This window comes from Diadema antillarum, unplaced genomic scaffold, assembly GCF_040938485.1.
Source record: "Diadema antillarum isolate AM-2024a unplaced genomic scaffold, OU_Dant_1.0 scf00000020, whole genome shotgun sequence".
Lineage (NCBI taxonomy): Eukaryota > Metazoa > Echinodermata > Echinoidea > Diadematoida > Diadematidae > Diadema > Diadema antillarum.
This window is the reverse complement of record NW_027270909.1, coordinates 5,720,413-5,748,396: the sequence shown is the minus strand read 5'-3', so window position 1 is coordinate 5,748,396 and position 27,984 is coordinate 5,720,413. Positions and strand designations below refer to the sequence as shown.

At 39.9% G+C, this 27,984-nt stretch overlaps 1 protein-coding gene across 1 annotated transcript; it reads left to right on the top strand.

The window, feature by feature from the left end:
• The first annotated feature begins 2,271 nt into the window (after positions 1-2,271).
• LOC139729175 (protein phosphatase 1G-like) lies at positions 2,272-27,139 on the top strand. The gene is made up of 9 exons (XM_071640110.1): positions 2,272-2,505; positions 17,494-17,563; positions 19,028-19,219; positions 20,485-21,123; positions 22,266-22,516; positions 23,335-23,569; positions 24,330-24,459; positions 25,552-25,654; positions 26,951-27,139. The coding sequence occupies exons 1-9, from the start codon at positions 2,395-2,397 to the stop codon at positions 27,137-27,139; spliced, it is 1,920 nt and encodes a 639-aa protein (XP_071496211.1). The 5' UTR covers positions 2,272-2,394.
• Positions 27,140-27,984: the final 845 nt, after the last annotated feature.

Here is a 27,984-nt window from a genome sequence, read left to right as displayed (position 1 = left end):
TATTCACTCCTTCAAGAGTGAATATTTTCACTCGATCTTTTTTAGAGAGTACCTACCTTTTCCTCGGGCCGGCCATCTTTTCAAGCAATGCTTACAATGGCGGCCCTCTGCATTATCATTTCTTGAATATAATATTGTTAATGTAATCCCAGCTGCATAGACATGCATACTGTAATATCATTAATTTCCTTTTATATCGTTGTTTATGCAAGTCAAACGACTCTGTTTCAAATATACTGTGTATGTTTCCCATGTTCACGATTATTCAATTTATGTATATATTGATTTGCAGAAAATAAAGTATAGCGAGGTGCCCGCACCTCGTCAGGGGCCCGAATACCGTCACCCCACTTAAAATTGTTTTAAGCGCACTAAACAAAAATTTATGCCTGGGACTGTGTTCAGTACGCTTGAAACTTGGCAGGGCTACCACAACCAAGCAAATTGTGGTGAAAACCGAACAGTTTTTCGCGAAAATCTACGTATCACCACTGTCCCCGCACGCATCTTTTACGTGTATGTCTATGGGAGCATCACGGTCACCCGCACACGTCTTTTACGTGCTTTGTCTATGGGAGCGCGGGTGACGAGTTGCGGGCCCCTTCCTTAGCGCGCAACTTTTTTGCATCGTTCGCGTTTGACGACGATAGTTGCAAATTTTCGATATCGATCAGTGAACTTGTGATTCCATTGGAATTTTCAGCATTTTTCCTGTATGTGAGTTGGATTTCAGAGAATTTCAGTGGCAAAATGTGATTCAAATATGCGCAAACATTAACTATGACGAGGTGCGGGTCACCCAAGTATATCTATCAAACAAATCAAACAAACATAGGCCTATATTCATCTTCGTTTTATATACTTTTGACATAACCGACGTGTCTCTATCTATATATCGTATTGGTCTTACCTTTTTAAAACTGTTATTTTCGCTGTGTTTATTCACTTCGTTTTTTGTTGTGTTTCTCTTCTCCGCCATACAAATAGGCGAGATTTCAATTCGATAACTGCAAAAATTACCAGATGTTTTCCACATTTTTACATTATAACGGTAAAATATACTGCTGTGGCCCACTCAGAGTATAATCAAGGAGGTACTGCCTAGTACCTCCTTGGTATAATCTATACGGCAAAGTCTAGCGTACTGAGTCAAATAATTATTTGAAGAGCATATGAAGAGTTTGTTCGCAAAAACTGATAAGTCCATTTTTGAAGATTTTGAAGTACGGTCTCTGTCATAGAGAACAAAATAATACCCTTTAAATGATATATTGGTCACTACATATAAAGGTACATTTTTGAAGTAATGGTCAGAAGAAGCAAAAATTTTCTTATTATCCTCTTTATTTTTCTTGACTTTAATCGCAAATATCTCCATTTGGCAAATATAGACTTATCGGTTTTTGCAAACAAACTCTTCGATTATATATAATGCCAAAACAGATGCATCCATTTTTATTAAATTGAGATATTCAAGATTGATAAGCTGCCAAAAAACCCCACAAAAAAACACACACACAAAAAAAAACAAACAAAGAAGATAAGTGAATTCAGCTGTCTATGTGACGATTTTATGTTTAATATATTTCTCTTTATATAACGAGTGCGATAAGACTTTAAAGATTAGTATTTCTCTATGACGTTGTGTTTATTAAAAATGATTGAAATGGCGTTTATCTGTTTTTGCGTTCCACTAATTCTTCATGAGAGTGAATACTGTTTACCTTCACTCGTCCGTATGGAATGAGATTCAAGAAAAAAAAAAACCGATAGTATTTTGACTGCTGTCATTAATTGATACACACTCGAAATTCTTTCGCCAGCAATGAATTTGTTTGGGATTTGGCGATTCTGACGTCACCCAAAACATTTTTGGGGTCACTTTGCTTGACCCTTATTATTTTTAGCAAGCCCCCTGCCCTGTTGCTCGCGCGACAAACCAGCGCATGTAGTGCGTGGTGGCGTTGTAAACGTCTGCATGCAATTCTAGCATTGCAAGACGTGATTTCTGAATGAGTCCGTGCTAGCAGGACTGCCATTGAATGTGATACACACCACGTACGACACGCGCACTATAAAATCATCAGCTCTCCGTAAACACGTACACGTCGGGCTGCGCGGCGATTGCGACCGACCGCCCGCAGCTGTACGGAGTGTGCGCGCGTACGTTAACGTACGTGTCGCCGCTGTACAGTAGTAGCCACACAAGTATGTGTGTGCATAAAGTGGAAATTTGCGAAAAGATACTTTTGTGTACCGTACCCACGTGAAGAAATAGGGACCAACGACGCACGTCGGTACAACAACTGCGAAAAATACCGGAATTTCAGTTTGATCCATTGTCTAACCGACTGCTTCTGTCTGCAACACGCTTCGTCTACCACCAGAAGTAAAATGGGGGCATATTTATCAGAACCAAACGTGGAAACGACCTCCGAAGATGGAAGTACCGATTGTCTGTCGTACGGGGCATCGGCCATGCAGGGTTGGCGAGTCGGAATGGAGGTTGGTTGAAACGACGCATGCATTGCGTTGGTCTGTCCTTGCTATCAAGTGGTTAACGCGCGCTGCGTTTACACTGCACTGAATCCATTTCTGGGGGCTAGCTCCGCTAACACGAATTTGTACTCCAAGCTAGTGCGTGATTACCAAGTTATCAATGGTTATGATTATGAGTAGTAACACGGCTCAGGTACAGTTGGGGGCTAACTGGGAGGTCATCGTTAGGAGTGAGCCTGGACTGAGAGGAAGAGAAAGGGAAGGGAAAGGGTGATAATATTAATGCCCAATGCAATGCCCAATGGGCGAGTGGTAACACTTAGTTCCCGCGTGCAGGCATGTGCTAGCCACTCCTGCGTGACCTCAAACAGAATAGAATCTTGTTAGGCAATCCAGGGCAGGGCCCAAGGCCAAGGGCATAAGGCCTCGAAGGGTTTAGATCTGGGGTGTGTGTGTGTGGGGGGGGGGGGGGGGGGGCACACGACACACAGTTTTGACCTCAAAATGATGCCAATTGATGGTTTGGGTTATAACTAATATAAGGCCCTTGCGCTACGCCTACAGTAAATAGTTTCTGTTGTATTCTCACATGTTTTACTTGTAACAAGTGTTAAGTTGTAGCTTCTCTTACTAGTAACGGTTAGACTAAATGTCATTGATTGAGTCAACCTGATTGACAATAGGGAGCTTTTAGATTTTCGCGACGGGGACGTTCAGAGTAGCCTTCATCATAAGAAAATCAGATTTTCACCGAACCATGAAATGAGATCAATTATCCGTAGATTGATATGTAACATACACGTAAACAGTGTTTAAATCAGTCCATCTTTTCATTGTCTTGGAAAAATCTCGCATTTTAATAACTTTTCGCGTACACGCAGGCCTGTCGTAGCGGTGGCTTCGATTCGCCCATCATCATATTGATGAGATGATGATGAGATGATGATCTTTGTACGCGAAGCATACATTGTACGCGTAGGAGCGTATTCATTGTATCAGCCAGCTGCTAGCGAGTAGCGAATCAGTGAATGATATACACTGTAGTACAATTTCTGTAGGCATCCAGCAATATTTATGGCAATAATTTCTTTATTCAATCTTAAATATGCGATTGTATTATGTAGCCGAATTTGGTTCGCAGTGGCATCGCTGAAAGCTGCAACTTGTCGGAATACAATCCTGTAAAATATCAATAGTGCCATTGTAAGGATATGTATTAGAGTGTGAGGCCCCCCAAATCCCCTGGATTGCCAAATGGCCTTAAAATGGCACCTGCTGATAGGTCAATCCAGGGGTTTATGGGCCACACATACATGTTGTGTAGTTTTGACCTTAAAGGGGAAGGCTAGTAACTGATCAGTGGGAATCAGTGGAAATGCTGGGAGATGATTGTTCCAATCCTTATGGGATTCATTCAAGAGTTCATTGTATATCTATTGTTGTGTGAAAATGATTTGCTTCAGAATGGTCTCATATTCAAGTAATGTGCAGTTTAATGCTTCCAGGTTAGCGTCCCTGGTCAGTGACGGGGCATTAAACTGCACATTACTTGAATATGAGACCGTTCTGAAGCAAATCATTTTCACACAACAATAGATATACAATGAACTCTTGAATGAATCCCATAAGGATTGGAACAATCATCTCCCAGCATTTCCACTGATTCCCACTGATCAGTTACTAGCCTTCCCCTTTAAAATGTCTCTATATATACAAATGTACTTTGTATGTGCAACAAAGGAGAAAGTGTGTGCTGTCTGACAGTAATGATTGATTTCATAATACAATGCATGTACAGTTGTAGACAACACACACACAATATACTGTATTTACATCCATACATCCCATTGATCACCTGCTTCTGAGGCACCACAAACACCGCTGGTCACATGATAAACTTCGCGAAGCTCAGCTGCAAGCGTTCAGAGAGCACAAACTTTGAGAACATCAGGATGGGGGGGGGGGGTGGGCTTGGAAAATTTCTCTAGTTTGATTAGGAATTTTCACAAGAAGTTTCATGAGAATTTTTCGGGAAGTTTGCAGTCACACTGGCAACACTTTGAGAAGTTAAACTTCGCAAAGTTTTGCCAGTGTGACCGGAGCTGAAAAAAATTGTGTTGTATTGCAGTGTACGTATGCATACAATGTACACTTATTTTGTATAAAGGTGTATACCGTTACTAAAGTACGTGTGCACTGTATGTACTGTACAGTGTAAAGTCTGCATTGTTTCTGTCTCAAAGCAAAGGCAGGTGCACTTTTTAATGTCGAGCCCACCAGAGGTGAGGGGAGACTAAGGGATCGCCTGCGGCGTCTGTCCATCCGTCGTCCGTCCGTCGTCCGTCCGTCGTCCGTCCGTCGTCCGTCCGTCGTCCGTCCGTCCGTCTGTTGTCCGTCCGTCTGTTGTCCGTCCGTCCGTCGTCGGTCGTCCGTCCGTCTGTTGTCTGTCCGTAACGCTACAAAAACTTCAATAACTCTTTACTCTGGGCTTCAATTGCAATCAAACTTTGAGGGAAGAGGGGTCATACAAAGTTTCACATTTTACCATAATATGGAGGTCACCTCAATGTCAAAGCTCACAGGCAGGGGTCAATGAACTTTAGGGCCCACTGTTAAGTTTGTATGGCGCGTTTCTATTATGGGTCATTTACCTTTTGATCCATAACTCCATTTGTGACTAAACTTGGATGGTAGATGTCCCTTGGGGAGTGGATGATCACCATAAGGTCAATGGTCACAAGCATGGGTCAACGAACTTTTAGAGCCCAATGTTAAGTTTTTATGGCGCGTTTCTATTATGGGTCATAACTTTTGATCCGTACATGTAGGTCCGTTTGTGACTAAACTTGGATTGTAGATGTCCCTTGGGGAGTGGATGGTCACCACAAGGTCAAAGGTCACAAGCTGGGGTCAACGAACTTTTAGAGCCCAATGTTAAGTTTTTATGGCACATTTCTATTGTGGGTCATAACTTTTGATCCATAACTCCATTTGTGACTAAACTTGGATGGTAGATGTCCCTTGGGGAGTGGATGGTCACCACAAGGTCAAAGGTCACTAGCAGGGGTCAACGAACTTTAAGGGCCCAATGTCAAATTTTTATGGCACGTTTCTTTTTTGCCATAAATTTTTACCCTTTTATATTCATTCTTTGTATCTGTTACATATATCCCATTCGCGTACAAGAAATTGCGTGAATGGGCGAGACACATTATGACACTTGCCTTGTTTGTATACTGAACATCTGTACATCATAGTATCAAGTACACCATTGCACATGATGTACTGTACATGTAGAAGTTTGCATGCATTGTCCCTCTCCATTTGATCGCCCATCCCCCATCCCTAGAGCTCCCCTATCCCCCAGCCCCCATCCCTTCACCTCTAAAGACAATTTCTAGAATTGAGGGCATTTACAATGCAAGCCCCATATCCTTCATACTGTAGCAGATGGTTGTATCCTACAATGTACAATATCGTGTACATGTACACTGTAAGTACTTTTGGGTATTAAAGAAATGTACATGCCTGAATCTTTTATGTCTATAATGTACAAATTGTACATTGTACATTGACCAGAAATTTGTACACCACAATACATTTCGCAAAAGCATTGGATGCACCAGGAGGTACTGTACTGTATGAGTGAGATTTCTTGTTCTCTGGGCCAGTGTAATAATTGCATATAAATTTGTATTTTATCAGTCGATCAAGAAATCCCCATACAAACTGACTGCAGTTCTGTAGTATGATTGCGCTGGTCAGTTTCAAAGTGATTTCTGGAGTGGCTGGCATGATGTCCAGAAGATGTTTTGATTTTGTAGTTGTGACATTCTGTCTGTTGAGCCTATACCCTGTCTATTGTGCAGACTGAAGTTTTATAGTAGTCCAGTTCACACTCAAACACATACAATGTAGGCCTACACACACACATACACACACACATACAATGTTGTAGAGTATGTTTGCAAGCCCACTCAGATCTTGTAGCAATGTGCCTCAGTCTAGCAGGAAGGCCATAATATTACAATGGGGATTTTACAAAAGAAAAAAGAAAGAAAGAAGGTACAATAATCTCTTCAAAAGTACATTGACAATTAGTTTCCAGACATCTGTACTATCCGTGTGTGAGACAGTCAGTGGACAAAGCGTCGATTGAGATTCCCATACAACGTGTACATCTGTACAATGTTTGTACAGTATGTCTCCCCCCCCCAAAAAAAAAAAATAAATAAAAATAAAAAAAATATACAATCAGATTTTTGCATTGATAACTTCCAATATGATAAAACTGTCTGAATGCTATTTCAGGCTCTTTAATACCTAGAAATATAACATCTTTTGTAGGTCTACAATATATTTTGCAGAAAACCCATTTCAACTTGGTCAAGTACGTGTAATCACCAGGTGGTCACAGAGAAATGCGGATCGTTGTAAAGCTGCTAGCATGCCACAGGTCTGATTCTTCCAAGTTTAGCACTTACTGTAGATGTTCTTAGAACTGCATACGTGTACATTGTATGTATTAATGGACAGAACGTGGAGGGAAGGGATTCCTGACTTGCTCTTTAACCCTATAAAGCCCAAGGGGGGGGGGGGGCACATTGTGCCCCCCCCCCACCACATTTTCGTTTGCCACTCCTACACCCTTTACTCGATTTCAACCAAATTTGGTGACTTTTCCTAAAATCTTATTGCGAACATTTTGATATATATGTCCGATATTGCTGGTTGCCATGGCAACCGTAAACTGACAACCATGTCAGTCAGATTTTGAATGATTTTCTGTTCCAATTTCACTTAACAATATAATAATGGATGAAATGGGGGTTTTCTTGGCTGTAATTTGCTGAAGGACAAAAATGTGAAGTAATTATGGTTGTGAATTACCCTGAAATGGTCTTCTTATTATTTCCTTTATTTTTATATGACATAGGCATAAAACAATAGATATAATAGAAATAATTGAAAATACAGCATTTTCCAAAGACTACCCTTTTATTTTGTGTTATCTTCACACAAGCTTTGCCTGTAATATCATTTTTTATCATCAATCTGCAAACTCAAAATTTCAATATTTTGTAAATATGAAATGTGATACTAAATGTACCCATTCCAAGCAATACATCATAGGTTTCATATATTTCTTTATATTGTAACGAGTAGCGCCCCCACATGTTGACCTTGAGAAATTTCAACCATAACAAATAGTGAAGGTTGACTTGCTTTTCCTTTTTGGTAAATATGAAAATGATTGATATGAAATAAAAACATATATACTGGGGATAAAAAATAAAAATAAAAATACATTATTTTAGTGTATTTCCTATGTATTTCTGTATATTTTGGTAAATAGCGCCCTCAGTGGATGACCTTGAGAAATTTTAAATGTTGGGTCATGTAGAGTATGAGTTGCTCTACCCATGTGCCAAATATGACGGTCATACATCATATAATAAAGAAGTTATATAGGGGGGGCACAATGTGCCCCCCCTTGGGCCTGGAAGGGGTCAAAATAGCTTGGGCTTTATAGGGTTAAAAATTCTCATTTTTCTTTGACCACTGAAGCAAATGGAATGGGGTTTACTGTAAGATGTGGGTAATAAGTAAATACAAATTGTATAATTTTTTGGATTGATTCACCATTTTTAAAGTTACCGTTGTGGAGGGAACCGTTGTATTTTTATTTTTTATTTATTATTATTATTATTATTATTATTTTTTTTTTTTTGGGGGGGGGGAGACATACAATGCGTTGTAGTGTGCTATTATTTGATTTCAGTAATATTATTTACGTTTTCTTCTACACTGTATGCCTTTGATAGTTTTTTCTTCTTTTTTAATGGCTGGAGCAGATACTCAAATGCATCTTGTAATTCAAACAGAGAGACACAGAGAGGGAGAGAAGAAAAAAAAATGAAGAAAAACATGAAAAAAAAAAACCCTGCAAACTTTTTAATGGCATCACGTAGGGCTATAACTATTACAACAATGTATGTTGGTACACTTGCAAGTTTAATATTGTGCAAATATGGTATTCAAAGTGTAGTTTATGAGAGCCGGTTTTTAACAAACATCACTTGAAAATAGAAATTTTTGATACATACAATGTAACTTTGTTACAGTATTTTGATATCTCCATACGTGTGTACTTTGTTTGCAAGGTGCAAATGTACATGTAAGGAGGTTGTACTATTACATACACTGTACATTGTATGTGTAGTGTATGTACATGTACAGTTTGCACACATATTTGTACAGTATGTGTGGGCAGTGGTTACCGTAATGGAATTGTCCAAATTTGATGTACATACATGTAATGTACAACACGGTGTATTACCGGTAGGTGTAAATTAATAGTTGGATGATACAGATAATACCAGTATACTGTCCATTAGCTACAGTGTGTACAATGTACATGTACAGTACATTGTATACACTTTTACATGTACAACTTCTCTGCAAGTAGGTACATGTTGTACGTACAACGTACAGAATGTATGTCAACATGCAAGGGTACTGTACTTTGTATCGGCCTGCATGTGTAAATCCTGCTTTTAATAGCTTATGGCTGATCACTCCATAGTACCGTACATTTGTATCTCGGCAAGGTTTGTATAATCAAAATATTTGAATAGCCTTGCCATGGGGGGGATGGGGGAGGGGGAGGTGGAGGAGGAGGAGGACGGGGATTCTCCAGTGTGCATGTACACTGTGACTACACTATACTAAAGGCAACCCTGTCCTTGCTTTTTCATTTTCATTTTTTATTTTTGTCCCTCGATGCATGGCAATTACAAGGCGATTGCCTATTTGATGTGTCACTCCGGTGCCGGGTGATGAAAGTAGCATTGTACCTTGGTTGACCTACAGATTACGTTATGTGTTTATAGCCGTTGTCATGGTAGCAGGAAGTGGCAACACTGTGAGACTTTTTTTTGGAAAAAAAAAAATTGTACGAGACTTCCATGTTTGTGGCTTTCTGTCTAGACAGAAATTGGAGTGCCAATTTTAGCATTGCATTCCTTTGAGTGTTATGACTCTGTGAAAACCCTTGGCTTCCAATTCCAAAGGACGATTCAAGACGGGATTGAATGCCAGGGCTAAATCTGTTGATCCACAGAAGCAAGTGAAATGAATACAGTTATTAAATTGGAAAAAGTTCTGGAAAAGTCAAAGATGGAAACAATGATGTTTACTGTATGTTTTGGTATTTAGAGCAGTCTGTCTTTGTTCAGTTAGCTCTAAAGAAAGACACTGTATAAAGATAAAAGCAAAGAGTAATCTAGATGCAAAGATTAATTTACAAGTACAAGTGTACCTTGAGATTATGAAGTGAATACATAGGGATATTAACATGTCTGCAAATAAAGAGGCTACACATGTACAACGTGTAGGAAGGTTGAATTCAACATTGACATTGAGAATGATCAATATTTTGGTATTTCAACTCCCAGGATTAATAAAGAATTTCACGGATGGGTTGTTGCAGGCACATGTCCAATAATGGCAAAGCAAGGTCTCTTGCAACTTTCATGTCCATGTACAATTGAACATTGTATCAAGAAAAAATGATGCAGTGTATCTCACTGTAGTAGCCCCGTTTTAGTAGAGATTTTCAAATTACATTGTAGGTTACACCGCATTAACGTCCAAATAGTGTCCGGATAATTCTTTTTACCCTGTAATGTAATTTCGTTACCATTTGTGTAATTCCGTTACCACTGACTTTATGGGGGAAAAGCCTGCTGCTGAGAAAATGTGATGAAATATTTGAAAAACAATCCAACTAAACTGAAGTTTACACAGTCAATGATGAAATCAGACAACAACCCACATATACAATGTACAAAGTTGTACATGTACAGTAGTGTATGTATTATAGATTTCAGAGAAACTACTTCCAAAGTCAGAGTTCAAGTTGTGACTCAATTTTCTGGTAATTCCGTTACCATCACACATAGACCTCCTTTGCAACCAACCAAGTGAGAACATTTTAAACAAATTTGTACAATGTATTTGGGGTGATAGTGTGCGTACCTCTGCATCTTTTAAATGTATCAAGAGAAGGCTAAGTAATCAATCCAGTGTACAGGGGGAAAGAACATGAGCCAAAATGCTCTGATTTGTAATTTCGTTACCGCGGAATTGCCCTGTAGTGTATTTGAGGACAATGTTACCATGGCAACACGTGATGTAATGCACTGCATCCTTAACTGTAACATGATTTCACATAGAGCTATTGAATGAAATTGTGGCTATTTCAGTACATACAAAGACCTCGGCAATGGCTTGGACAAAAACTTATTTACTATAAAAGCAAAAGAGCAACAAAATGAAGACAGAAAAAACAAAAACAAACAAACATTAACAGACAAAGATAACCAGGACTTACACTTTATATTCACATTATATCTACTGTATATTAAAAGACAAGTGACTGACAACTGGGGTCTCAAGTTTATGAAAGTATCCTTCAATGGAAAATGGCTTCAATGTTTACATGAATACACTTACAGTAGGATGGAAATGGTCCAACTGGGTCACTGCATTTATAATGGGAGCGGGGGTCAAAGTCTGGCCGTGGTAGGGCAGAGAAGTTTGATGGTTTGCATTGTGTATTTCTATTTTTTGTTCGTCAGCAGTGATGCAGTTCAATAGGAACTGTATCAAGAGAGTTTCAGGACATTGCAGTATTTTTTTTTTCTCAGTTTTTGTTGGTGTATAATTTCTTCTTGGATGGAAATTTCAAAGGGCTCTGTTGCAGTTTGCTGGCATGTGTTTTGACTACCCCCTTCATGTTTATCGCTGGATGACAGTGGGCATGATATCACTACTTGGCTTGTGCATTTAAATGTTATGTGAGAGGTGTGAGGTACACTGTAGGCCCTACCATTAATTACCTCTGCCAAGGAGATTTTGTTTTTTGGTCCGTCTGTCTCAGTGTCTGTCTGTTTGTGAAATAACTCAAAAAGCTGTGAATGGATTTGGATGAAACTTTAATAGAGGGAAAATCAGTGACATACTGTACACTTGTACATTGTACTTACTGTAAGGTACTGGTGATTAAATTGTGGTAGTGATCCAGGATTATTATTATTTTTTTTTTTGTGCCATTTGTGAAGGATTCTGTAGCTTTGGCAATACAAGTATACGGTTGTAGGGTCAATGAACTTGGGATTAGAAGCTGCACATACAGTGTAGCCTGTACAATATTTGAGGTTTGCATGTAATACACTCACTGAGCGCATGCTCCAGGCACAGCTACAAAATGTACAATTGTACACTGGTACATGTACATGATTGATACAGGGAGTAGGAAGCTGATGAGGGTAAACAAGACTTCTTTCATGGGGAAGTAGGGCAATTTTCAGCTTGTGTGAATGGGTGTATCATGGTGAGATGCTTTGTGGAGGTCTGCACTCAAAAGTGTTTTTCTACGTACAGTACAAATCACTGTAGTTCACTGTCTTTTACATCTTGTATTATGATTTGATTGTACATAGAAATACAGTGTACATGTAGGCCTACATACAATTTGTACAGTGTATGTACATAGCTGGTAGAACAACAACAGTTGTGCATATTTTTGTTTGGTTTTCCAAAACAGCATATCTATGTGGAATAGTGTACCGCCTGGCAAATCTGTAGGTAGAGCAGAAAAGTTACAATGTACAAAGGCCTATTAAACTACAAAACAACAATACAGTGTACTGTGCACATGAAAAAGCAATCACAGGTTGTGCAGACATTGTAGTATGCATTGAGGCACATTATGTACGTGTAGGCCCTAAAGACTAGTGTACATGTAGTTTTGACTGTGCAAACCTATAGTGACATTATGATCCCTTGTGAGATGTACAATGTAAAAGGGAATAGACAAGATGTCTAGAGAGCATTCTTGATTGACAGACAAACGGTGCAGTAATGAAATTATAGGCAAAGAGGAAAGGTAATGATGTGGTCGTTGCAGCAGAGAATACAGCTGTGAGTGTGGCAGTTAACCTCTTTTTTTAGTACACGCCCCTCCCTTCTTTGTGTCTACAGTTGTAGGTGCTGGGGGAGCTTTTGGGAATGAACATGCTCCAGTTCATGGTGGCAGTTGACAGGTCTCTTAATAAAACACCCCCATTCACACTGAATCAGAGACTCCAACCCAAAGCACCTTCTGATCTGGAGATTCTCCTGCCTGAAACCCCTAGCAAACGGGAGACTCCAACTTGATGTGTGTGAAGCGCGAAGTTCCTAGGGTTCTACATGCTCTCTTGTGCTATCTAAGGCTTATTTTTTCAACACACGATAGGAATAAGTAAGAAATCCTTTCCAATGGGAGACAAAGAGCCAGGGCGGGAGAAGTTAAATCTCAAACGGGAGAACGGGAGATTTTGCAAAAATGGGTTTTCGGCGGGAGATCTCCCGTCGAAAACGGGAGAGTTGGAGTCTCTGCTGAATGTACAATGTATTTGACAGGCAGTTGCGGGTCAACATGGCAAATTTATTCATGGGATCTGCTGGTGCCGGGTATTAAATAGAACATCCATTTGAGCACAGGTGTTGTGAAAATGTGCAAAGGCTTGAAGATCATCAGCCTTGTGGATTAGTATTGAAAACAGACCTTGACATGTCCAGGAAGAGGGGGACTAAAATTTTTCTGGGGGAGAGGATGGGTAAAGGAGAAGGGAGATGATATGGGGCAGTGTTTGTTTTAATGAGAGTGTTTCTGTTCCCTATCCTCCCTATAATAGGCTCATTTTGTTTTGTTTTTGCACATCACATCTAATCATGTCTGTGCAGGGAGCATTACATACACAGTCTGTACACATGTACAGCTGTACAATTTGTATGTACATGTGCAGTATGGGATAGTACCGATTCATGTGTAGAAACAGTTGGTTGTCAGTAAGTCGTAAATGGAGAAATTTTCACTTTGGTGAGCCTTTGTACCGGCATTAACAGGCAAATACAACTGGTTTGTGCTGATAATTTGATGCTGCAGAACCCAGTAGTTTTTGTCCAGACAAATTTATGCTAAGTTTCCTGCTAATACATTCAGACTTCAAAATGCAGTTGTAACAATGAACAGAAGTATTAAAAAAACAACAACAAGAAGTTTACCTTTTGAATTCTTGACCAAGCATCAGCAGTCAGTTGTGGGAAAATATCCACTTTGACCATGATCTTTCACCTAAAGTGTGTACATCTGTAGCACATGTTGGTCGACTTTATAGTGTGTGGTGTCTTCTTTTGAAGTGTTTAAAAGTACACTGTACAAAACTGTATGTGTTCATAGGACTGTATTTTTGTTCGGCCCTTCTTAATGCTTTAACTTGTACATTGTATGTAGGCATACATTGTACTTTTAAATAGTACACAAATATCCTTTCTATGTGTTAAAGTACAATATGTACAGTTATGTATATCTACAATGTATATGAGCATACAATGTACACAAGCATTATTCATGTGCTAGACTACAAAATTGTACGTGGTACAGTTGTACAAAGGTATCTGTATTGCATTTTTGCTTTGTTTTCAGTGAGGGGAGGGGGGTAAAGTTTCATAAAAACAATTGTCTACAAATTGTACATGTTTTTGCATTCAAGATGTTTCTACAGTGTTGAATACACTGAAGTTTGTATTTTTTGCTAAGTGTTGCTATATTGACAAGGTTTGAGTACTAAAGTAAGTTTTATTGAATTACTAGTAGCTCCTTCCGATCTCTTCTTCTACTATACAGTACATAATCAGTAGGCCTGCCTTTACAGTAGATTTGCATTGATAATGCCTGGTTGACTCTTTTAGCTGCCTCAAAGTATTTGTTTTGTTTTGTTTTTGTTTTTCCTTTTTTTTCATGGAGAACATATTATGTACATGTTGTATGTACGTACCCTACTCCAGTACAAATGACATGAAGGTACAGGTGTACTACATACATGTATAGTATACAGCACTAGAGTCATACTCTGTGGTATTCAACGGGAGTGTGTGTGTGTGTGTGTGTGTGTGTGTGTGTGTGATCATTTTCATGAATAACATACAGCTTGTACTATACTGCCACTCTCTATTAAATAGACTACTTCAACCATTGTTTATCTCTCTACCTATGCATTGTGTAGGTTCGATGAGTCTCAAAGACTATCAAAGAGGATAATGAATCCAACCCAAGGCCATCTGTATTAGGAGACAGGCTTTACATTTGTACATGCTGTTTAAAGAACCCAGACAAAATGTGTTTGTCCTTTATTTCTCTCTCCCTCTCTTTTGCTCTCTGTCTATTTCTTCTCCTGTCGTTCTACAGGTATCTGTTTTCTTTTCTCTCTGGCTCTATACAGTACTGTAGGCCTTCGCACACTGCGCACGGTATTAAAGGACAAGTTCACCTTCATACAAGTGTAGACATGTGAGTTGAGTGAATGCAGCAGTATTACAGTAGTAGAACACATCAGTGAGAGTTTGAGCAAAATCGGACAATCCGTTGAAAAGTTATGAATTTTTGAAGTTTCTGCTCAGTCACGGCTGGATGAAAAGACTACTTTTCATTGTAGCTTGTGATGTCACATGAGTACAACGATATAAAGAAAGAATAAAGAAAATTCAACATATTTCCATTTTTCTCGCATAACAAAAGAACACTCGACTTCTCTCTTTCAGAAGGCAGGGGGAATAATATTACCCTTAACATACTGTACGTCAGTAGCAAGTCGAAGAACTGTGCACTTTATTCAAAAAGCAAAGTTTTGTGAAATTCTTTTTTTGTTTTCCTTTAATACATGTAGTTGTACGCATGACATCATACGCTGTAGTAGTCTTCTCTTCCAGCAGTGACTGCGCAGATACTTGAAATATTCGTAACTTTTTAACGCATTGTCCAATTTTCCTCAAACTTTCACTGATGTGTTCTACATTGCTGCATGCTCTCAATCCTTGAAGGTGGACTTGTCCTTTAAATGGCAACAGTCCATTTTTTTTTTTGCTACTACATGATGTAGGTGCATCAAAAGAAACCATGTCTTGTTTTTGTGTGTGTGTTTGTGTGTGTGTCCAGAGCTGTGTCCAGAGCTGTGTCCAGAGCTGTACATTTGTACGTATACAAGATGTACACATCTCTCCCCCTTAGCCTGTCTCTCCCTGTCTATCCTCCTCCCTTGCCCCGTCCCCACCCACATCCTTCCCTGCTTAATTTCTCAGTGACACCATACATCCTTGATAAGCTGTCATACACATGTACACTGACACAGTTTGCTCTGCCCTACCTACATGTATGGGCTGCCTCAAAATGGTGCAAAACAATGTCCCCTTGGATATCATTCAGTGTACCATTACCCTTGTGGGCATATACACATTTACTATTCATCGCTACATATTTGTAGATAGGTGTATCCCGTAATTTACTAACAACATGTTTTACAGGATGTATTATCACAAATTTTGATAGTATATTGAAATTCTCATGATTAACGACTTGCAAAAATATGGCCTCCATTAACACAAATGTGCTGAATAAATTGTGTCCAAGATAAAAAAATTATAGAGTTTTCTCCTACTTGTATTAAAGGACAGGCAATACTTACACTGTATTTCTCATTTTGTCATTGCCGTTTACTAAATTGCAAATTCAAGCGCTCGTTATATTGTGTTTTAGTCCCAATTCGTGCAACATACATGTAGTATGCAGCGTACTGTAAAACGAGGAATGTTCGCGTGCATTTTAATTTCGCAAATTTCACAAGAGCCAAGATTCGTGAAAATCAAAATTCTTGTCTGGACTATACGCATTGAATGTTACAGGCAACTCGCAAAAATTTCATGGCGCGAAAAAGGCAATCGGCTCCAATTCGCGAAAATTTCATGCCGCGAAAATATTGTGTACATGCTTGAACATTGGGAGCATTTTGTATGGGAAAACGGCATCCAGTAGCATTCATTCCCCTCCACACAAAAAAGGTAAAAAAACAATACCAACAACAAACAGGGATCCTATCTTCAAATCGTTGTTTAGCAGAAGAGGGGGAAAGCCAGTGTTCATGAAATTCACACTAATGCAAATTAGCAGGATGCAAATCTCAAAGATTTGCATCTCAATCGAAATCTCGAGATTTTTGCCTTTGTGGACATAAAAATCCCACGGAATAGTGTGCGATATCAGCACCGTGATCCAAATCCCAAGAAATCTTGTGATTATTCCAGAATTATTGCAACAGTTTGAGAAATAGCGCAATAATTGGCACTGCTGCGAGTGTTGTGAATACTTGAGCAAAAGATATCAATATTTTTTTTGCTACCATCATTCAAAACACACATCACGACAGCGCATGAACACAAGGGCAAAGGGTTATACCATTCCAGTAGATTTTGGGCAGCTTGGTTAACACATTATCACAACCAGCAACTAATGATCATTTATGTCCCTCTGAACGTGCACAAAATAACTCGGTATTTGAGTCATGATTGCTATCCTGCTATTTTGTCAGTGTGGCTGTGACTATTGCATTGTATGGGATTACTGGAACAAAGAAGGCACTGTACACGTACGACTTTCAATGTAGGCATGGTTCATTCGATGATAGGCTCAGCTTGCTGTCATAGTTTTTGTGGTGTAAAGTACTTGCCCCTTTTAAATGCACCTACTATGTCCATTGTGATTGGGCAGTGATGGCTATGAGTGAGTAAAGGGCAGCTGTTAGTGGTGTGTTTTATAGTGTGTTCAAAGATATAATACCAGTCAATGCATTATTTACCAGGAAGTTCTTGTACAACTTTAATAGTACATTGACTTCAATTACATGTAATTTGCTTTTTGATGACAGCTTGCAGAGTAATAGATTGAAAATGAATTCGGAACTCGAGAGAAAATCAAAATAAATGAAGCATGCACCTTTTCCAAGTTTGTCACATCAAATGTGTGAATACACTGTAAGTCTTGAATTGGCATTGTTGAGATGTTTTCCCTAATTATTTATTCCCCCCCCCCCCCCCCCCCCCGTTCTGCCACAGGACGCTCACAACTGCATCACAAAGTTGGCAGAGGACACATCTCTGTTTGCTGTCTATGATGGGCATGGAGGTGAGTCAACTATTAAAACCCATCATCTCAGTCTCTCGACAAAAAGGCACTATTAGAAACCCATTGGCCCGAATTCACGAAGGTGGTACAAATGAAACCATGGTTTAAACCATGGACAAAAACCATGGAGCGCCAAGTGTCGCATGGAATATTTCGTTGCGAAATCAGTCATTTCCTCGATGAAATGATTATTTTGTAACAAAATGACAACACTTTGTAATTGAATGAACATTTCGTCCACGAAATGATAATTTATTGAACAAAATGGTCATTTTGTCGACAAAATGACCAATTTTGTATATGAAATATTCCGTGCGACACTTGGCGCTCCATGGTTTTTGTCCATGGTTTAAACCATGGTTTTATTTGTACCACCTTTGTGAATTCGGGCCTTTGAGGATATTTAGCTGATTTTGGTCTTAAAAGCACACGTTTCCCATAGACACCTGTCAAAGTATACTTGAGACTACTCTTCACTGGGTTAAGAAAAAAGATGAAAAGCCACAAGCAGTCATTATTAGTGTTTAGTACAGTGTGGTACTAATGGTAAATGATGAAACCCCAATGTTTGTGCGAAAAAACACAGTGCAGTCAGGGTCAATCCATGTGGAACAGATTCCTGTATCGCCTATATTGAAATGTGTGATATGGGCTGCAGAAATGGGGGGATAGCTGCCACCCTCCTCCACATGTAATACAACAGATGGGAATGTATGATGCTACAGTGTATGTATACAAATGCTGTTGATCATCATCATGGTCGCATGCACATTTTTGAAAGTCCAAGGGAAAAAGATGTTTGTGTGAATTGCAAGTAATTAGTACAAATTCACTGAACATCCAGACACAAAAACTTTGGAGCTGTAGAGTGGCTTGTTGATTTGTGGGTGTGTTTTATCTTGGAGAACTTTGGGTAAAGTATGTAGCTCTCGTCCTTTTTATCATCTTGCTTATACGATTTGAATGTACAGCATGTATTTGGAGAATTTAAGAATTAACCACACATGAGCAACCAAAGCTCTATCTGAGAAAGGCTTAATGCCGCAGTACTTTAGCAAATAGTACAAACCTTGTGTTGTCCCCGACTTAATTAACGAACAGCTTCTTTGAAAGTGTATGCAGACCTCGACACTTTATCCAGCATTAGATGCTTTCTATAATTTTTTGCTATTAAAGGATGCAAAGACAAAGAAAGCAAATGTCAAACTGCAAGTCAATGTTCTGGTTATGTAGCAATTATAATAAGTAATAAGTATGACTGTTTGTGGTTTTATGGCCAATAGTTTGTGACATGTACTAAAGATGAAACACCAGTCTCCTTTGCTGTATCATGCAGACACATTTCCCCTCTGAAATTGATGATTGCACCTGTCATTAATTATCTGATCACTTTTTGGCTTTTTTTCCACCTCACCTTGGCATCTACATCCCCGTCACCTCTGCTGTTTGGTCATCATCCGCTAGGAGCCGAAGTGGCGATCTACACGGCACAGCAACTGCCCAAGCTACTGACAGACCTGGAGTTGTTCAAGAACGGGGACCACTCGGCGGCTCTGAAGGAGGCCTTCATGCTGTTTGACGCTTCGCTCAAACAGAAGGCCATCGTGGAGAAGCTCCGGAGGATATCGGGAATGGAGGAGGACGAGGAGAAGGAGGGTGAGGAGTCATGTGTTCAGTCACATGATCATTGCAATGGCTTTACATAAACCCTTACAGTGCCAGTGACTTTGGACAGTGGGTACAGTGCTATGGGGTTTTCTGTGCCAATCAGTACTTAAGGTACACAAAGAGTTAAAGGACAAGTTCACCTTCATAGACATTTGAGTTTTAATAGTGAATGCAGCACTATTAGTAGAACACATCAGTGAGAGTTTGAGGAAAATCAGACAATCCGTTAAAAAGTTATGAATTTTTGAAGTTTCTGCTTACTCAAGGCTGGATGAGAAGACTCCTAGAGCTTGTGATGTCAGATGAGTACAACCATACAAAGAAAGATTAAAGAAAATTCAACATATTTTCACTTTTCTCGCACAACAAAAGAACACTTGACTTCTCTCTTTCAGAAGGCAGGGGGTATAATATTACCCTTAACATATGTCAGTAACAAGTCGAAGAAATTTGCACTCTTTTCAAAAGTAAAGTTTTGTGAAATTCTCTATTTATTTTCTTTATGTTGTTGTACGCATATGACATCATACACTGTAGTAGTCTTCTCATCCAGCAGTGACTGTGCAGGTACTTATTTGTAACTTTTGAACGGATTGTCCGATCTGCCCCAAACTTTCACTATATTGCTGCATTCACTCAACCCACATGTCTATGAAGGTGAGCTTGTCCTTTAATCTATCAGGGGAGTCATAGAGGTATCAAGAAGTATAAAACACTATTGTCATGGACTCGCTTCCACACTGCATTCTGCCATCTGGGGGTCTGCGACCCTGATGGCACCTGATAATCCATCTTTGGTGAAAGTGACCTTGTGAACCTCCTGTATAGAGACCAGTCATATGCAGTGTCTTTCCTCAAAAGAAAATAAGACAAATTTTCTGGGAAGTCTTCCCTGTGATCTGTGACATATCATATTTCAGGATTTGAAAATGTTCTTGATAAATCTTACTGTGGGGACACTCTCTCGCGATTGTGTCTTTGTCATTTCCTATCCTTCACTCCAACTCATGTCACTTAAAAGCCATGAGCAGATTTGTTTGGTGGCAGTATCTCAAACCATACATGGCTGAGAAATCGTCCAAGCTTAGTTTTACAAGCTAGTTGAATATTGTTTTGTTTACATCTTTTCATTACCACTGAGTAAATTATTTGAGCTTGTAGTTCATATCACTACCGAAAATTTTGCTTGCATACTATGTTCATTAGCAGTGATGCTGATTTGATAAAGGCACTGTAATACATTTTTCTTCCAGAAGACAATGAGACAGAAACACTTCTCGAAGAGGCCAACCTTCCGATAGAACAACTGGTTGCCCGCTACTGTTCACATCCATCTAAGAGCAAACGAGTCAAGCTGAAACAGTCGCACAAAAACGACTTGTTGTCGCCGATGATACAGAAGAAGCAACCGAGGTTTCCCCTCACCGCGGTGAATGGAACGCTCCTAGATGGTGAGGGACCAGTGCCAAACAAGACCGTTCCATTCGATGACGAGGTAGATGTTGTGCCAAAGAAGGAAGCAGACTGCAGGGACAGCTCAAATGTCGGAAGCAGGAATGGGTCGGGCAGTGACAGCAAGCAAGAGAAGGAGAATGGGATTGACAGTGATGATGGAGAGGGGGAGGAGCCTGGTGGGAAAGAGGCAGTGCCTAGCATTAAAAAGGCGGAGCCAGTGGAGAATGGGGCGGAGTCTGCCAAGGTGATTGCAAAGAGTGATGGGGATGAGAACACTCTGTGCAAAGAGGAGACAACAGGTGCTGCTGTGAAGGAGGAGTTAACGAGTAAAACAGAAGAGGAGGAGCCTGTTGAAATGGACCAATCAGAAGCCGGTACTTCTGGAACCTCAGGGAGCTGTAATGGCGATACGGATCACAGGGACACTGAAGCTGGTGGTAAGACATGTAAATCACATGGAAGTGTGTCGTATTCCAAAGGAAATTTGCTCTAATACTGGAGTATCAGCAAGATCCTCTTTGTGATTCATAGAAAGCTATCCACTCATATTTGTTCCTTAACTATAGTCATCAGCTTCACATACTTCAGTAAGTATTTGCTTGTTGCCTGATGGTTCCATTAAATTTGCTCCATTAACAATTGCTCCCAACTGCATGCTGTAGGAAGCTAATCATGAAACCTACCCACAAACATACATTGTAACGCTAACCCTAATCCTAATCCTCACATCACACTAAGCCTAAAACCCTATCACAACCTTAACCCTAAGTCCTAGGAGAAAATAAGACCAGAGCAATTGTCACAGGAGCAAATGTTGTGTCACCTTCCTTGACATAATGAAGAGTGCAAGAGTCACTGTAGTGCAGTAGTCACAGTATTGTTAAGTTTTCAAAGAGGAAGATAATCTGATCTACTTCTTTCAAGCGTATTTGAAGCGAGCTATCCTATGAACATGTTACCATCAATTGCATCAGTATCGTGCAGTCTATATTACTGTTCCTAGCTGTAATAAACCCAATATTATGTTGTATTAGCATATCGTTTGCTGTTTTTGTTTTCAGTGGAAACAATGGATATTTTGATGCATCATGACAATGTTCTGTTGAACTTTACACTCCTTAGTCATATTCATAGAAAAACAGTTGATTTGATGAAAGAGATAGGCGTAGGAGGGAATACCCAAAACATTTTCCATTGTATCTAGTTAACAATGAAGTTCTCAAACTTATCCCATAGTAGTAGAAGTGAGACATATCTTGTTGTTGTTTTTTTTTAAGACTATTCACGTTAAAAATGTTACAGGATTTGATAGGCTGATATTTGTTACTAATCAACGTGTACACGGTATTCCCTACATGTAAATATCTGTTGACAAGGTGCACACAGCGACATATGACTTGATGATAAATATGGCTAGTCAGTCGCAAGATGTAATTCCCATTTTGTTCTATCGCCTCTGATGGAGTCAAATTCCTTGGTTCAATGCTACAAGTGTGGATGTGACTCCTGAAATTTTTCATTAGAATTATATTGTGACAGAAGTCCTATTGTTTTTCCCATGTGCCTCTTTGCTACTTAGGCTCAAGCTCAAGAAGCAGTAGTTCTATCATGCAGCACATAAAGATCTTGACACCAGCCTCCGATGACGAAGACGACGACAGTGATGAAGACGATGCTGACTACCAATCTGGGGAGGACGATGAAGAAGATGAGGATGATGACGACGATGACGACGACGATGATGAAGAGGATGATGATGAGGAAGATAGAGGGGATTATGATGAGGAGGAGGAAGACTTTGTATCTCTGCAGCCGAGTGGCAGGGAAGAGGTACAGTCAGTTGTGATTGAATTCTGGTCGTCAGCTAGCCAGTATACAGATATGGACCACTTTTCAGGACATTGTTGATAGTGTTGTCCCGCCCCAGGTATCTCAACTCCATGCTCTGACACCGAGGAGCTTGCACTGTGAGCCATAGCGTGGAGTTGAGATTCTTGTGACAGTACAGTAATATCAACCATGCCCAAAATAAAACCAGTCAATATCTGTTTTATATTACAACCAAACATTATTGCATTAAATTCTGCTTAGTCTATAACAGTGATTGCACTAGTTAGTTCACATATCAGGTACTGCCAGAGATGGCTACTTTGCCATTGCATCAGTAAAAAAAAGGTTCACCTCTCTAGCTATCGAAGCCAAACGTCTACAGTACATGCACATTACAGCACACCTACCAAAAGAAGGCAGTTTGATACTATGGAGCAGTTTAGCGCCATGGGCCAGTTTAGGTGCTATGAGGATGCAGGCAGTCGTTGAATTTACGGCCCCAAATTTCAAGCAGTTCAAATCAAGGATTCATCGACTGAAGCATATGATAAATATAGTGACGTCTTTTGTGATGCTTTTAAGGCTTTTTAGGTTCCATAGTTTGCAAAATTACATTGTATGGGAGGTGTGCGTATTGTAATGGGACCATGGAGAATAAGCCCCAGGTCACATTCTAGGTGAATTCTGGTTTTTGCAAACGTTGTCCAGTATCTGTACGTTTGTGGTTTTATTTTGAAGCAGTGGATTACTGTTGTTTTCAGGACCAAAGAGGGACCATCACCTAAGTATTTAACTTGTGTATTGCCACTATTTCTCAGCCCGGAAGTGACAGTGGATCTACGGCCGTAGTGGCAGTGCTCAAGGGCAAGCTCCTGACGGTGGCAAACATCGGAGACTCCCGCTGTGTCCTCTCCAGAGGAGGCACGGCTGTGGACATGTCCTACGACCACAAGCCCGAGGACTTCATGGAGCTGCGGCGGATTGAGAAGGCGGGAGGCAAGGTGACGCAGGACGGGCGAGTGAACGGCGGCCTCAACCTGTCAAGAGCTTTTGGTAAGTGGCCTCATTGCGAACTGTGATAGGATGGACGACTGGTTCTTCAAATATGACTGTACTACCTGGTCATGGTGATGATCATAATGATAATAAAGGACATTAATATTGCGCGATTACTATAATAATATACTCTTCTCTGTAGTTGCAAAGTAATAATCATAACACGCATGATATAAACATAAACATTATTCAAAAGATGAGTTTGTAACCTGGTCTTAAACTCGTGATCTGGAGGTGATGTGATTTTTACACTGATTGTCGACTTGCGCAAGGGATTGAATTTGTGAATAGTTACATAAGAATAGATGTTATCCCTTTTAGGAAAAAAGTTCCTGTTTTCCCCACCTTGGAGATGTTATGTGTAATATTTACATTATAAATGCATAATATACATTTATAACATAAAATCAGACATATTATGTCTAGATTTTTTTGCAATTTTGTGACAATTTCTGGAATGGCTAAATTCGCGATCGTGAAGGACAGTGCTGAACAGAGAAATGTATGCATTTATGTGCATATTCATGTCAGGATCAGCGGTAATTTTTTCATTCGTTTTTAAATTCGCAAATAGCACCTGAGTTAAAAAATTTGTGAAAATAAAAACCTTTTTTTTTTTCTGCCAAATATTTGCTGTATACAGTACAACATATTATTTGGAGAAGCAATATTTGTACAAGTTGTTAATTTTGTGAATGGTCGACCTTGGGTGATTTTGTTTTAATCATTTTGTACATTGCCCTGTTTCCCTCACCAGGTGACCATTGCTACAAACTGAACACATCTCTACCTCCAGAGGAACAAATGATTAGTGCCTACCCCGACATCCAGACGGCCACGATCGACGGCGACGTCAATTTCATGGTCATAGCCTGTGATGGCATATGGTAAAGAAACATGTCGTGATTGGAGGTCATTTTAGTTTTGTCATCACAAAGCTAGGTTATAGGATTTGGAGTGAGGGGTGGTAGAGGGGCTAGCTCTATATTGTCATGTGCGTGTAGTCAAGCCCGAGAGGCGGGTGTCCTCTCTCTTCCACCTTTTTGTTCGAGAAGGGCCCTATTGCATTCTAAGATTTTCATGAAATAAAAAAGTTTATTTAATCAAAAGTGGGAAGATTTACAGCATGTTTAAGCAGTGTTCCAATACAAAAGTGAGTAGATTTATTAGGATTTTTTCAAATATGTGGTAAAATAGCACCCTTGTGATTTTAATTTCTAACAGTTAACTGAAATATGAAAATAATTTATAATTGACACCATAATATAGAGGAGTTCAAGCTCTAGAACATTGAAGCAATAAACTCAATACCCCCCCCCCCCCAAATTGTGATAAAGCCCTTCTGGTTCTCAGCCGATGATATACTGTGTGGATGGATCAATAGGTATCCCAAAAAAACTGGGCAACTACTGTATATGGCATATATTTCGCGAGTCAAAATTTTCGCAAAGTGGGAATCCCCGACGATTTCGCGAGTGGTTAAATTCGCGATCGTGGAGTCCTGTACTGAATGGAGAAAGGTACACGCGTACGTCACATCCACATGGGAATCAGAGTCAATATTTTTGTGTGTTTTTAATTTCGCAAATAGCACCTGACTCGCGAAATTTGCGAAAATAAAAACCTTGCGAAATATTCGGCGTATACAGTATGTACACTGGAATTTGGCATTTGGATGCTTTTCTAAGGAAGACATATATTATAAAAATGTTCATTAATGTCCAGGAAAAGCACAGTTCCCTCAAACTTTGTTCTGATGAAAGTTAGACCAGTCTGTACAGTTGTGCCGCATTCTTCATGTGTGGGAAATAAGGCTGAGCTTGTTCTCTTTCAACATGCCTCTCTTTCTTTCTCTTCTTCTGTCTGTCTGTCTGTCTGTCTGTCTTTCTGTCTGTCTTTCTGTCTGTCTGTTTGTCTATCTGTCTGTCTGTCTGTCTGTCTGTCTCTGTCTCATTCTCTCTTCCCCTTCCTTATCTCAGGAATGCCATGACAAGCCAAGAGGTTGTTGACTTTGTGGAGGAAAGACTCAAGCAGTCAGCGAGGTCGGATCAACCAAACAAATTGTCCAAGATCTGTGAAGAGGTGAGAAATGTCTTTCTTGCATATGAAATATATGCCTAGCAACATCTGGATAAAAGAAAAAGTATAAAAGTAACCCCATCCTATAAGTATGCTTTGTTCTGCTGACATACACGTATCTTTAAAAAGCACTTTGAAGTATTATGATGTAAATTTGTGTCATGCAGAATTATTTCATTTTTTTTTCTCTCTCTCTCTTGGCACTCTGTTTTAGTCATCACAATAAAACTCCACAAAAATTATCCCCCTTCCTCCCTTCCCCCATCTTTGACTAATGGAAGTCACGGCAGCAGCACTTCTTTTAACTATAATGTGTTCAAGAACGTATCCACTTCCCTTTTGTTCATTTTCGTTTTTTTTGGGAGGGGGGTGGAAAAGGAGTATGTTGATGAAATTTGGTGTCATAACACAAGCAGGTGCATTTGAGAGGTATTTGGAAGTGGTATGTTATCAGTATTTCATATTTGCCATTTGCCAGGTGGACCTGTACAGGTCCATCTGGCTGAAGAACAGTGAAGGTGTAGTGAATTTATTATGATGGTGACTACCGTGGTATTAAGTGGATGTAGCAGTCAGCGGGCTGTGGCAACAATATCGTATTCATTATGTTGTAAAAGATATGTTTCTTTCTTTTACGTTGTACTTGGTAATAGGTCTTGGCAATAACTCTTGAAATTCATGAAATACTTCCTTTGAGTTGTCTTTACTGCAATTGATTGACAAATTGCCCTACATTGACGTAAATAAGCGCCAATTCAAATTCATGAAAATCTTCCGTCGAGATGTTTTCATTGCAACTGATTGACAAATTGCCCTACATCAATATAAATAAGCACTGAATTGATCAGTGTTTTAGTAGTAGCCATGATAAAAGAAATTATGGATGTACATACTCAAGCAGGATTCGAACCTACGACATCCTAATCTCCGGACAGGCGTCATCTCCACTAGACCACTGAGCTTCCGCCCGACAGCAAGTGTTGGTTCTAATCCTTATAGCATGCAGGGGGTACTGCCTAATTATTTAAATTCATGAAATTCTTCTGTCGAGATGTTTTCATTGCAACTAATTGGCAAATTGCCCTACATCAACGTAAATAAGCACTGAATTGATCCGTATTTTAGTAGTAGCCATGATAGTAGTAGTAGCCATTACTAAAACACTGATCAATTCAGTGCCTATTTACATTGATGTAGAGCAATTTGTCTATCAGTTGCAATAAACACCGAATTAATGTGATGCTTACCTACGCCTGTTGCAAAAAACCCAAAACTTTGTTTGACCTATTTCTTCTGCAGCTATTTGACTTCTGCCTCGCTCCGGACACGTCGGGCGATGGCACGGGGTGCGACAACATGACGTGTATCATCGTGGAGTTCCACCGAGGTGAGAGCGGCGCCGCGGTGAGCGCATTGGTTGGAGCAAAACGGAAGTCCACCGAGGATGGAAGCAGTGCGGAAGCGGAGAGCAAGAAACCTCGGCACTAGTCACCGTGATCTCCAGAAAGAATTTTCACCAGTCTCCCTTTGCACGATAAGGCTTCCTGTGCTCAACTGGAGGACTGAACTCGATTCAGAAGAGACAAATGTTGTCTGGAATGCTCTCCTCGCAGTGCGCTCACTGACATGCAATTCCTACTTTGTGATCTTTGACATTTGACATGTGACATTGATGAAATGAAATTCCAGATATGCCTTAAGATGTTCAATTTCCTACATTGCTGACTCTCCCCCTTTTTTTGGGGGAAGGAAATTTTCCAACATTGTGGTTATGATGATGTTTGCTATGAATGTGTTGTTTTGTCATCAGTGTGATGTTTATACCAGTAGAAAATATATTTGCATATTGTAGCGAGGTAGACTCCATTGGGTGTCCGCGGGTAAACTCCTACGCCTTCAAGGACAACCCTTCAAGGACAACCAAAAGTTAGCAGACATGTTGTAGTTTTACCACTGTTATTGGTCTGTAGAGAGTTGGGTGTGTGATGTAGGTAGCATCATCAATGTAACGACAGCGACAGCAATGCGTATTAATGCCACTATGGTTGGTATTTCCATCCCTGCGCTTCTTCCGAGAGACCCACACACCCACCGTGTAAAGACAGAGTGATTAGGAGCACACATTAAGATTGGAAAAATGAGCTCGGTTCCAGCTGGTTCCCAATCGAACTGCAGTTCATCTGATGTGCTATATCACAGCCAGGTTTCGAACAAAGAGCTGCAGCTCGTGAGCTTCTCTACAGCGTGGCTGGGTTTGTCACCGTAATGTACAGTACTGTCTTCTTGCAGTCCTTTGTTGCCGTTGCTTTGAGAGGGAAATTGTGATGCAGGAA

What these genes read in the sequence shown, in the direction of transcription:
- LOC139729175 (XM_071640110.1), top strand. Translation starts at nt 2,395, where the DNA reads ATGGGGGCATATTTATCAGAACCAAACGTGGAAACGACCTCCGAAGAT. An exon ending in GTTGGCGAGTCGGAATGGAG is followed by an intron (nt 2,506 to 17,493) that starts GTTGGTTGAAAC and finishes GTTCTGCCACAG; the next exon opens with GACGCTCACAACTGCATCAC. An exon ending in AGCCGAGTGGCAGGGAAGAG is followed by an intron (nt 22,517 to 23,334) that starts GTACAGTCAGTT and finishes ACTATTTCTCAG; the next exon opens with CCCGGAAGTGACAGTGGATC.